Source organism: Heterodontus francisci, chromosome 1 (genome assembly GCF_036365525.1).
Source record: "Heterodontus francisci isolate sHetFra1 chromosome 1, sHetFra1.hap1, whole genome shotgun sequence".
Lineage (NCBI taxonomy): Eukaryota > Metazoa > Chordata > Chondrichthyes > Heterodontiformes > Heterodontidae > Heterodontus > Heterodontus francisci.
In genome coordinates this window covers 161,940,139-161,953,810 of record NC_090371.1, presented here as the reverse complement: position 1 = coordinate 161,953,810, position 13,672 = coordinate 161,940,139, and the positions used below count along the sequence as shown (strand labels likewise).

At 44.4% G+C, this 13,672-nt stretch overlaps 1 protein-coding gene across 1 annotated transcript in view; it reads left to right on the top strand.

The window, feature by feature from the left end:
• Positions 1-11,956, top strand: part of LOC137347605 (ADP-ribosyl cyclase/cyclic ADP-ribose hydrolase 2-like) — a 47,084-nt gene extending 35,128 nt beyond the window's left edge. Inside the window, exons 8-9 of the mRNA XM_068012199.1 lie at positions 3,222-3,308; positions 11,677-11,956. Of these exons, the coding sequence (XP_067868300.1) occupies positions 3,222-3,308; positions 11,677-11,752 (163 nt within the window). The 3' untranslated portion in view covers positions 11,753-11,956. The remainder of the gene's footprint in view (positions 1-3,221; positions 3,309-11,676) is intronic.
• The last annotated feature ends 1,716 nt before the right edge of the window (positions 11,957-13,672 follow it).

The window sequence follows — 13,672 nt, the reverse complement described above, 5'->3', positions numbered from 1 at the left end:
TTGATACAAATTGCACAGAGACCAGAAATAGAAAAGAGGAGAAAGAAAATGTGAGAATTAATATTTTACAATTACTTTTCCATGACTATTATCACTAGTCGATTCAATATCTAAAAAGTATATATTTAATATCATTAAGAATGGAGTGAGCCTTTGCAGTAGTGGTAGTATTTCCATCTCTGAATCAGAGGGTGAAGGACTTGAGCCCCAATCTAGATAGCCCAGTGAGTGACACGAGAATATGGGGGGGAGTTTTATGCTGTCCCCCATGTCAGATTTGGAGTCAGGGAGAGCATATAATTGGGCGGGATGGTGGCGGTGGGTGGGGGGGGGGAGGGACCCCCTCCAAAATAATTCCGGGGCGGGAACAGCTTTCCCACCCCACTGGAAATTGAGGCCCTTCAGTGGGCAATTAATGCCCAATTAAGGGCCCCATCCCACCGCCACCGGCGGGCAGGCATAACACCGCATGGGGAGCACGCCAAGCAAAACCCTGTAGGTTGCTTGCCGGCTCCAGGGTGGGGTTGCTCGTCAGAAAGCACTTGATGCCTGAACAAGGGACTTGGCATCATGAAATGGGGGTCCGCTGAGAGCCACTCCCTTGCCCTTGCTGCCAACACCCCACCCCACAAAACCCGTCCTGCTGTGACTTATCTGTGGCCTGGTTCCAGGGCCTTGGGCGACTCCAGTACTGGCAACAGCCATCACCTCTGCGGTGGCCGACAGCTCTCAGCAGGTGGGACTTCCATCGCCAGGGTCCTTGAACCCGGGGAAGGCCCACCGCTGTCCACTTAAGTGCCTGATTGGCACTTGATTTGGTGGGCCTTCCCCAGAGGAGGCGATGCAGGGTTCTCACCAGTGTTTTTGCTGGTTATCGAGATGCCCATCGCCAAGGCAAAATCCTGGTCATGGTCTCTAAATACTAGGTTGACATCCAGCAGGGTATTAACATCCAGTTGGAGTGACCACTGGCACAGTGGTAGTATTACCACCTCGGCGTCAGAAGGATAGGTTTGGGTCCCACTCATGACAACCTTGGCAAGAAGAGACCAGAGCCCCAGATCCGAATGCTGGTTAATATCAAGCGGGTTTACTTGAGTCTGATGGGTGTGCATGCTCCCCCTTCATAAAGGGTGGCTGGGTCTCTTTAGCCTTGGTTGCAACCAACCTAGCATAGGTTTCTCAGAAGGTTAAAATTGTGAGGAAGGCAACAGGAAATCACCTCAGTGACTCCTCCCTACTAAATGGTTCAAAAATCTCATTTATGAGACTTCAGTTAGGACCTGCCTGATAGCAGAACACAACAGATGGACCAAAAGAAAAGATGAAGGGTTTGGAAGGAATCATTTGCCATTAAGGGTTGTTAGGACTTGGAATGCCTGATCAAAAACAGTTGTGAAAGTAAAATCCATATTTACTTTTAAGAGGAAAATGGATATATATTTGAGAAAGAAATGAAAGGGGATGGGGAAAGAACAGGGACTAGGTAAGTCTTGCATTTTCAAAGAGCTGGCACTGGTGTGATTGGTAAATTTCTTCCTTCTCTGCAGTTTGATACTATGATTCAATGCTTGAATTTTAAAAGGGGCACTCATGCCAAATCTTTCTCACTAAATGAGTGGCATACACCAATTTACCTGTTAGCAGTAGAAACATTAATAATATAATTCAACCAGCCACAAACTGGAAGTTAAAAGTAGTATGTATATTTTAAGTTGTTTAAAAATTCCCAATTTGGTGTGAAGCGGCCAAAAGCTGCTGGTGTAGGAAATGGAAAAATTGTGGCCCAACATGTTTTGGCCTCTATTTTAACATTGGATTGGAGGTATTTTTCCAGGGCAAAGTAGAGGGAGCTTTACTTTGCATCTACCCCACTCTATGCCTAGCCTTGAGAGTGTTTTAGTTTTAGTTTAGTTTAGAGATACAGCACTGAAACAGGCCCTTCGGCCCACCGAGTCTGTGCCGACCATTAACCACCCAGTTATACTAATCCTACACTAATCCCATATTCCTACCACATCCCCACGTGTCCCTATATTTCCCTACCACCGACCTATACTAGGGGCAATTTATAATGGCCAATTTACCTACCAACCTGCAAGTCTTTTGGCTTGTGGGAGGAAACCGGAGCACCCGGAGAAAACCCACGCAGACACAGGGAGAACTTGCAAACTCCACACAGGCAGTACCCAGAATTGAACCCAGGTCGCTGGAGCTGTGAGGCTGCGGTGCTAACCACTGCGCCACTGTGCTGCCCTTAAACACTGACATTGAAAGAAAAGTGTTTTATTCCACCGCACTAACATTGCTCACCTTGCTGTTCAAAATAATTCACAGAATAGCAGAAAAAAGACAACAAAATATCAAAAGACCATTGTTAGTTTCCTTGCCTACCTGTCTGCCTGACCCACATTCGCATTGTACTGTGTCAGGTTTACCATTTCATCTGAATAAGATAAGCCACTGAGAGGACTTGTCATTAGTACTGATTTAAGTGTGTGCTGTCCAACTGTTAAAAAAACAAAAAAGGGGAGGTTCTTTTCTAGGAAAAGTATTTGCCTGACCTGTTTCGAGAGATGAGTCAGAATTGTCATGAGTCACCTCTGCCTAATCTGCTGTGTGTCAAATGTGGGTCATGTCATTGTGCTATACATTTCAATACAATAGCTTCAGTTGAATGGGTCATGAGGAAAGATTGGGAAGCCCTCCTTTATTCAAGCTTGAAAAGAGGCAACTAGGAGGAAAGCTCAAACAAATATATAAAATAGTGAATGATATGGAGAAGGCAAATCCAGAACACGATTTTAAATTAAACCTCACAATAAGAATGGGGAACATATGCTAAGACTTGTAAAAGGGCAATTGAGGATTGATGTCAGCAAGTTATTCTTCACAACTGAGTGATTAACACATGGAATAGACTTCTGGCTAGGATAATGAATGCAAAAAAATCGCTGTTGACTTGTTTAAGGACTAGTCGATGAGGTGATGGCAAATTATTTGTTCTTTCTTGATCAGTGAGATAAGATGAGCTGAATGCCTTCCCTCATCCCCATCTATATTGTGAATATGTGAAAATAAAACCTCTACTGAACATTTTTTTCAGGAAGCCCTAATAAGAAGTAGTTTTCAGGCTAATGAGGACAACTGTTACTTTAAGTTTAGAAATAACAATTAATTTTAGTAGTTGTACTGAACTTACTCAACATATTGATTTGCAGAGAATCCTGTGGTGTCGGCAGTATTGCAGAATTGGAAAAGATTCTGAAGGAGAAAAATTTCAAGTACTCTTGCCAGGATAATTACAAGTGTGTACCATATCAGATTCATAGTTAAATATTGAAAAGTTAACAAAGTTGGTGAAATTCTCATTATAGTTTATGTAAAATTTCAATATTTTAAGATAATTTCTCTTGTTCCTCCTAATTTCTGAATATACTGCGCTCTCTTCATCCTCACTGTATTGAAATCAAGGTATTCTCTCCTTCACCAACTGATTCTTTTCTATGACAAATCTGTAGACACAAAAAGCAGTCTAAAAGGCTAATGGAATGTTGATCTTTATCTCATAGTGAGGTGGTGGGGGAGGGGAGTACTCGGACGGGGGTGGTGGGCTGGATTACAAAGGGGAAGAAGTTATGCTTCAGTTTTAATGAGTCTTGCTAAGACCCTTCCTGGAGTACTGCATTCAGTTTTGGAAACCAAACCATAGGAAAGATGTATTATCCCTCAAGAGGGTGCTGTGCAGATTCACGGAATGATATTAGGGTTTAAAGGTTTAAACTATAAGGACAGGTTGCATTAACTTGGCTTGTGTTTCCTTGAGTTTAGATAGTTGAGGACTGATCTAATCGAGCTATTTAAAATGATCAAGACAGTCAGTAGGATAGAGAAATTATTTCCTCTGCTGCGGGAATCAAAAACAAGGAGGCTATAATCTTAAAATTTGGTCTAGGTCATTTAGAAGTCAGGATAATGAAATCAAGAAGCATATTTTCACACAAAGGGCAGTAGAAATTTGAAACTTCCCCTCTCCCCCCCTCACCAACCCCCCGACCCAGAAGGCTGTGCTTGCATAGTTAATTGTAATTTTCAAGATTGAAGTTAATAAACATATGTTGGTTAAGAAAGCAAAGATGGGGAAATGGAGTTGAGGTACAGATCAGTCAAGATCTAATTGAATGATGGAACAGGCTTGAGGGCTGAGTGGCCAACTCCTGTTCCTGTGCTTCTATCCTTAACTTCCACCAGCCACCCCCATGCCTGCCCTTCTATAGTCTACAAGTCTTCAAAACTCAAGCACAGCATCACTATTTCTTGATTTACTCACTCATCTATCTGATTCGTACAAATCATGGCAATGTTCTGCACCATGGTGCACTAAGCCTTTCACCAAGAGATGGATACGTTATTATTCACAGGGATGACCAATCCAGTCTAATAAGTCTCACCTGCAGCCGCATTTTTGTGATTTATATTCTTCAAAATACTTCAAACAGTTCAGTATTAACATTATTTTACCATACTGGAAGCTCATCAATGGAGATTACAGAGAGTATTTCCAATATCTCACTGTTCACCATTTCCATTTCAACACTATGCACTCAAGTTCAGAAATATCAGAATAGTGCAAGTCATAGATCCAAATGGTAAGAAATTTCAATGGCATCTAGCACAAGTAATCTGGCTGCTAGCATGATATGTCATTATCCGTGGGATAGAATTTTTCTACAGTTTTACAAAGTGAATCAATGATGTTGGGGCTTTGTTCTTTTTCCTGTTGCTATGTACATAGCAATCGATCGGGAGAGAAACAGACTAATGTTTCTGGTCTGTGACCTTTCATTAGAACTGGCAAAGCTTAGAAACGTAATAGGCTTTGAGCAAGTGAAGGGAGAGGGGGGAAGAACAACAAACGGGAAGGTCTGTGATACGGCAGAGGGCAGGAGCAATTAAACAACAAAGATATCATAGAATAAAAGGCAAAGGGAGTAGCATTAGCCATAGTAAAAGACAAAGCATTTGTCTAGAGATAGTGTCAATGGCTGAATAATGAACAGCTCTGTCTGAAAGCAAAAATATGAGAAACTAGTTTAAAACTGGTACATGGCAAAAAAAATAATCAAAATGGCAGCCATGGTCTGAAGTTGTTGAACTTGATGTTGAGTCTAGAAGGCTGCAGAGTGCTGAATCGGAAGATAAGGTGCCGTTACTCCAGCTTGGTGATCAGCTTCACTGGAACACCACAGGACGCTGAGGACAGAAATGTGGATGAGAGAGCAGGGTGATGAATTAAAATGGCAAGCAATCGTAAGCTCAGGGTCATGCTGGTGGACTGAATGGAGGTGTTCCGCAAAACAGTCACCCAATTTGCATTTGGTCTCCCCTGTGTAGAGATGACTGCCCCATGAGCAGCGAATACAGTATACTAAATTGAAAGAAGTACAAGTAAATCGCTGCTTCACCTAGAAGTAGTGTTTGGGGCCTTGGGTGGTGAGAGGAGAGGAGGTAAGAGGGCAGTTGCTATAACTCCTGCAACTGCATGGGAAGGTGCCATGTGAAGAGGACGAGGTGTCGGGGATGATGGAGTGGACCAGGGTGTCGCAGGGTCTCAGGGTTTCATGACAAGGGGATTCAGGAGATGGTCAATGCCTGGCACTTGTGTGGTGCGAATGTTACTTGCCACTTATCAGCCCAAGCCCAAGGAATGAAGCAACCCTGAGCTTGGTCCGACCAGTGATGGTGAGCAGCAGCTCCAGGAGCAGAGGCAGACCCCTGGGCAACCGGGCCACAGGGTGAGGAATGAGAGGCAGAAAGGTAATGGAGGCGGCACCCTCAGCATAGGGTCCACCACTGAAAGAGAAGCTGCCTGGATATGCTGGAGCCTCAGCGCCACAGGCCGCTGTGCCTGTCTGGGCAGATGGTTACTGACATGAGTGCCCTCTTTGAGGGTCATCCGAGGGTTAGCAGGAAACATCACCACAGCCTTCCCATGGCTCTAAGAATTACAGTGGCAATGCACTTTCCTGCAACCAGTTCTTTCCAAGGAGCGGCAGCAGACATTGGTGGCATTCCACAGGCAGCAGCACATCTTTGCATTTCGGCAGTTACGGGTGTTCTGTTGGAAAGGGCAGGGGATTAAATTGAATTCAAGGTGGATAGCAGCACACAAGCTCAAAGAGCAGTGGGATTTGCCTCCCTCACTGGATTCCCTCAGGTGCAGATGATCCTCGCTTGTACCCATGTAGCCATCGAGGCATTGACTGACCAGGCAGGGAGATTCCTCAATAGGAAGGGATTCCACTTCCTAAACGTCAAGCTGCCATGTGACCATAGGAAGCACTTTATGCAGGTCTGCATGTTTTCCTGGAAACTGCCATTATACCTTCATCCTCCGGTGCTCGCAGGTGCCGCAGCTCTTCATTAAGCCATTGGAGATGCGTGGGTAACTGTTAATAGATAAGGCTTATCCCTTGTAGAAATGGCTGATCGCTCTGGTGTGTAGCCCTGCCTGGAGGCTAAGAGGCACTGCCACCATTGCAACCTGAGCACAAGGGTCAACATTGAACAGGCCATCAGCCTCCTGAAGCCTTGACCGGTCAGGTGACGCCCTCCAGTACACCCCCTCAAGGGTGTCGCACATTGTGGTGGTTTACTGTGCTCTCCATAACCTGGCCCTTCTGAGACGTGTGGACCTTGAAGAGGGAGAAGCACTGGAATGCCACAGCTCCTCAGAAGAGGAGGACGAAGACGAGGAGGAGGAGGCTGAAGAAGAACTGGAGAACAGTCCCCATGCTTTGCAGGGATGCTGCTGTGGGAGGCCCAGGAGGCAGGGAAGCTAGGCCCACTCTGATCCAGAGATGTTTGACCTGCATGAGACTCAGTCTACAGGACATTTAAAGTGGAAATTTTCCTTCATCTGAGTGAAAGCAACCATCAATTCATAACAAAAGTCAGTAATCTTCCAATGGCACAAATAATGCAAGGCTCCAGAGTCTTCAAACACACTCTTCCCCAGTATACTCCATGGCTTTGGCAACCCTTCCTTCCCATTCTCCTACATCTTGCCATGATGAGATGGAAACACACAAGTCTGCTTTAGTGAAGCAACTTTCCCAGTGCTTTATCGATTAAAAGTTAACTATTGTTTACATTAGTAACATGCAAGTGACCCACAAAGTGGCATTACTGACCTGGTGGCCTCCACTCACAGCCACTCCTATGAGTGCCTCCCCCTGTGGCTGAGGATGAGGCGGAAGAAGACTGTTCACTAGTGCCTGTCTGCAACTGAGATACCCGTGGCAGTCAGCCTCGTTGTGGAGGTGTCGGGGTCACCTCCAAAGGCAGCTGCTCTGGCATCACTAGAGGGCCAGCCTTTGTCACAGGGTGCTTCATTCATCTGAGGGAGAACATGGAGGTGGATGATGATGATGGAGCCCCATGAGGAGTGGCCCCTTCATCACCATCTGTCATCTCCTCAGCCCTTTTATGGCACCCTTGATCGCTGGAGGGGAACACCAGCTGGGGCGCAGCTGGCATCCACTCTGTGCTTCTTTGTGCCATTTGTTCCACTGATCCGTCAATGCTACAGACTGTGGCATGAATTCTGTGCATGTCAGTGCACCGTTCATGCATTTACCCTGAGTAATGTCGCATATGGCTCTCCATGAGGTTGGCCACTCTCTCAACAGGGGAACTCATGCGCTCAAAGCACTGAGACATTGTGGAGCACATGAGATGAATGGACTCCTCCACCCTCTGCCCATGACTCTGCAGGGCCTCAGGTAGCTCCAACATGTGGGCATATATCTCATGCTGATTCTCCAGGTAGAGCCATCTGTTTCATGAAGACTCCCAACACTCTGCATCTCCACCCTGCTGAGCAGGGCTACACCTGTTCTCCATCCTCGAGGGGGACTGCCCACAGCTGACTCTGCCTTCCTCAAATCCTCCTGCTCTGAAGTGATGTGCACTTCACCTTGTGCCACTGTTTCTAAAACCGTACGAAGACCCACCAAAGGTGCAAGTGTCGGCGCTGGTGGAGGGTGCGCTAGAAAAATTTAAAGTGCAGGGTCTGAGGTGTCTTCCTCCTCTGAGTCCTGGGGAACTTGTCTTTGCATGGCCTCCTGCCCCTCTGAAGCTGGACCTCTGGAAGACATAAGAGAAGATGATGGTGAGAGATCAGGACAGTCAACAGATACCTCTGCTGCTTAAAACAGTGAGATGACCACTTAGGCATTGTATAGGGAGCATTGCCATGCATCCTCTGAATCTGGAGATGTTGAGATCTTTTCAACCTGAACTCTATGCACCCTCAGTATGCCCCTCTCTTTTGTGCCCTGGTGACTGCTGACCAGGAGGCATGCCATCTGGGTCTATTTTTGGACTCACATTTCCAGACTTGAGAAAGTCATTGAAATGCCTCCTGCAGCACACCCAGTTCCTCTTCACCACTCCTCTGCTGCTGATCTCATGAGCCACCTCCAGCCATGCCCTCTTGGTGAGCCTTGCAGGCTTTCTGTTGTCACAGGCAGGAAACAGGATGTTTCTGCTCTCAATCACCACCTCCAGCAGCATCTCCAGTGAGGCATCCGAAAATGGGAGGCTACCCTGTCAGGGGGATGGTGGGGGCCTTCCTTCCCACTCCCCTTTGCTCTTCCATCCTTTGGAGAAATGGCAACCTCAGCAATGGCTGCCTTTAAATTGGGACCACTGCTGTCTGTCTTGCCTCCTTCCTACATCCGCTTCCACTGATTGGACAGCGAATATGACTCTGGGCCAATTAATGCTTTTACATATTGCCACAGCAGTGCGGGGTCAGGACCCAGAAGTGACCGCGACATCGGAGTTTCAACCCCAGAATGGAAATCCCACCCAATCCCGAAGTAACTATTTTGTATTGGTCTTCATAGTAGAGGACCGGGATAAAACACCAGAGATACAAAGCAAACTAAAAATAAATGAAAGGGAGGAATTAACCAGTTAAGTTTAAAAAACGGTGATGGAGAAAAAACTGATATTAAGGATAGACAAATCCCCAGGATGCAATTGTTTCCACCCAAGGCTATTAAAAGATGTAGATGAGGAAATTGTTGATGCATTCGTCATGATCTTCCAAAACACATTCAATCCATGAATTGTCTCCATGGATTGGAACATTGCTAATCTCACTTCCACTATTTGAGAAAGATAAGAGAGATAAACTAAGAATTTATAGGCCTATTAGTCTAATGTAGTTGTGGGGAAGTTACGATCAGATAGAGTGGCTTGGAATTGTAATGGATAAGTTATGTGTAATGAACCTTGTTGAATTTTTTGAGGTTACTAATGTGATAGGTAAGAGAGTGTCAATAGGTGTTATTTATATGGACTTCCAGAAGGCATTCAGCAATGTTCTACATAAGGGACTGTCAACAAAAATGAGAGGGCATGAAATCAGAGGCAATCATTTGGCTTGGAGGGATTTGGTTAGGAGGTAGGAAACAGGGAGTAGGTATAATTGGTACATACTCAAATTGGCAGAATGTGACTAATGATGTTCCCCAGTGATCTGTGCTGGGGCCTAAGCGTTTCACTATATTTATAAATTACTTGAATGAAGGAATAGAGAGCTTGGTACACATGATTGCTAATGACACTAAGTTAGGTGGCACAATAAATAATGTAGATGGGAGCAGAAAGTTGCAAAGGGGCATTGATAGATTAAGTGAGTGGTTAAAACTGTGGTGGATGGAATTCAATGTGGAAAAGTCTGAGGTCATCCACTTTGGACCTAAGAAAGATAGATCAGAGTATTTTTGAAACAGCGAGAAGCGAGGAACTGTGGATGAGCAGAGAGACTTAGGGGTCCAAGTACAGAAATCACTAAAAGCTAGTGGACAGGTACAAAACTAATGTAAAAGGCTAATGGAAAGTTGGCCTTTATCTCAGGAGGGCTGGAATACAAAGGGATGGAAGCTATGTTGCAGCTGTACTGAGCTCTGGGTAGATCCTATCTGGAGGATTGCATTTAATTCTGGGCACCACACCTCAAGAAAGATATTTTGGCCTTGGATGGGGTGAAGCACAGATTCACCAGAATGATACCAGGGCTAAAAGGGTTATAACATGAGGACAGGTTGCATAGATTTGTTTACCTTTGCATATAAACGATTGAGATATTATCTGATTGAGGTGTTTAAGATAATTAAATGAATTGATAGAGTAGATGGCGAGAGAAACTATTTCCTTTGATGGAAGAGTCCAGAACAAAAGGGCATAACCTTAAAATTAGAGCTTGGCTGGTCAGAGATGATGTCAGGAAGCACTTCTTCATACAAAGGGTAGTGGAAATCTGGATGGAATTCTCTTCCCCAAAAAACTATTGAGGCTACGTCAATTTATAAAAAAAATCAAAACAGAGATAAATTGGTGTTAGGTACAGATATTAAGGGTTAGGGATCAAGTTGGGTAGTTGAAGTTAAGATACAGATTATCCATGATGTAATTGAATAGCAGACAGGCAAATGTCCCCAATCTTAAACTTTGGAACATCAGAGCAGGAGAAGGCCATTCAGCCCCTCAGACCTGTCCCACCAGGGACAGGGTCTGTGTCTGTTGTTGGAGGTGGCCAGGTGTACTGATCTGTCACACATCTCACTAGGTCCCTAGAATTTCTAAACTACTCTCCTTTGCTATTTCTGTCTCCTGGTGAATTTGGCAGATGGAGTTTAGTTTTAGTTTAGAGATACAGCACTGAAACAGGCCCTTCGGCCCACCGAGTCTGTGCCGACCATCAACCATCCATTTATACTAATCCTATATTCCTATCACATCCCCACCTGTCCCTATATTTCCCTACCACCTACCTATACTAGGGGCAATTTATAATGGCCAATTTACCTACCAACCTGCAAGTCTTTTGGCTGTGGGAGGAAACCGGAGCACCCGGAGAAAACCCACGCAGACATAGGGAGAACTTGCAAACTCCACACAAGCAGTACCCAGAATTGAACCCGGGTCGCTGGAGTTGTGAGGCTGCGGTGCTAACCATTGCGCCACTGTGCCGCCACTGTGCAGAGTTGTGTTCTGCAATGGGCCAGGACTCGAACCACTTATTTGCTTCAACAACAAAAACAAGAAATGCTGGATTCACTCAGCAGGTCTGGCAGCATCTGTGGAAAGAGAAGCAGAGTTAACGTTTCGGGTCAGTGACCCTTCTTCGGAACTGACAAATATTAGAAAAGTCACAGATTATAAACAAGTGAGGTGGGGGTTGGGCAAGAGATAACAAAGGAGAAGGTGCAGATTGGACCAGGCCACATAGCTGACCAAAAGGTCACGGAGCAAAGGCAAACACTTATTTGCTTGATTTTTTTTGGAGGAAGGGTAGGGAATTTATTTATACTTTTTCCATTCAGACCTTCACTCTGTTGCTGTAACAGGTGCCTTGCTTCGACATTAGCTGTATTTAATTTTTCTGATACATACTCTCTATGACTATGACTATGATAAGTGGCAGAATGCATTGGCAGAATTTTCAAAGTGCTAGCAGTGCAAAATACCCATCATGGAAACCATCCCCATTTTACTACTAGTGGGATTGTTCTTACTTAGTGGAAAATCTGGGTCACAGTATCTAGTTCTTAAGTTATATTTACTAATTCTCAAGTTGAAAAAATGTTATTTTCTTGACAGGTCTGTTAAAATGCTGCAGTGTGTTGACAAGTTGGACCATCCATCCTGCAAGTTAGGCGTAGGGCCAAACGTCTGACATAGCCATCAACTCAAGCTACTATTGTGGAATTTCTAAAGCTGCTTGCTTCTATATAAACACGCAATCATTTGGATTGCAGAAAAATATAAAGAAAGCCTCATTATGCAATTGGTGTGATATATCTGCATTGGGTTGATTGTAATTTAGTTTGTAATTCTGGGGAGAGATATGTATATTAAAAATAAAGGAGGATCATTGTCATTTTAAGAGGAGAAATAACCTGAGGAACGATGCCATTATTTAACATCATTATTATATTAGGGGGTTCCCAAAGCCCATTGCACTGATCCATATTGGGTATAAGCCCGCCATAATGTAAGGCATAAAGGCCTAAGGCCTACCACATGGCTGATTTGGGGATTTCCCCATAATGTAACTTGAGTGCCTATGCACCTATTTGGAATGGTAAATACAATGCTACTAGGTGGCCCTCTTCACCTTCCAACCACCCTCCTTTCCTAATGCTGTTGTATTCAGCTTTTGGTGACCAAATGGAGCAAGTTTCCTGCAGCTCCAGAGCCGAGCACTGCCAATGCCCGAAGAATTCCCTGGCATTAGATTCACCAAAGATACCATAGATGAATTATGCCAGCTTCTGTAGCACAAGCAGTAGCTAGGCCAAGAGCCTGAACAGCTCTGCAAGTGTAAGTCAAATTGAGTTCAGTTCTCAACTTATATCCCATTGGATTCTTCCAGGCAGGAACTGGGGGCCTGTATAACATCATCCTGTGTGCTGTCCAGTTCTGCATTCAGCTTCCAGGTAAGATTTCCACAGGACTTGTCCCAATTTCCTACTGTTTCTTTGGTGGAGGATCAGCAAAAATCTCAGAGAAATGCTGTAAACAGCCATTTATGACATTTTTCTGAACTCCATTGATCTTCTGCCAATGTTACAGTGGGAGACAAGGAGAATCTCTGTGGAAGTTTTAACTTCCCTACCTTTAAGAAAACCTACAAATTCATACATTTTTGTACCATACCATGACAGCAGTGAAAAAGGCAATTCGGTTCAGCAATGTTGTTGGATTGCCCATAATTCTGCGGGCAATAGATAGAGCACACATTGCATTATTGTGAACTCATTGAAATTCCCTTAACAGAAAAGGAGTTCACTCCTTCAATGCTAAAATAGTTTGTGATTAACAGCAACTAATTGTCCTTATGAAGGTCAGATTTTCTGGGAGTTGCTGCAATATATTTGCTATTAGGCAACTAAACTTCCGAGCTCTATTCTGAGAAAATAGTCAAGTGCCCAGATATATTCTGGATGATAAGATGTATCCATTGCTACCATGGCCATGTAGCACAGAGTGCCAGCCCCAGCAGCTTTACATCAGTATAGTGAGGTACATACAATCACCATAGTGGTAATTGAGAGGATTATTGGGGTTCTGAAGGGAAATCTCAGATGTCCAGATAGAAAAGGAAAGGCACTGCATCAGGTTCCTGAGCAGATCTCTCACATCATGGTCGCATGCTTCTCCATTAAAAAAGGACTGACATTTGAATCGTTGGAGAAAGGCCACTCATCTCTGTCGTGGCAGGAGGACATGGAACTCAACATTACAAGGATCATACCTCAAAGGAGGTTACCATCCCAACTGCCAAGGGTAAACATTAGACAGATTATTGATCAGATGTTCCAATAGGATTAACAGCACACCCTTTACTACCTAAATATCACATCTCCATAGTCTTCATTGTTTCTCCAGTCAGTTCATGTGAAAACATCTTTGGCTCTGATGAAAGAACCATGTCCAATACCTCCAACCAAACCTCATGAAATCTACTGAACTCATTGAACAACAGACCTATACAAATAATGGCATCTGAGCTATGATGATTCTTCAGTGCATATTCATATGAGTCGCTATTGTCAGGTTTCCCCCTAGGTGGTTATACATGCGTTCCAAGACC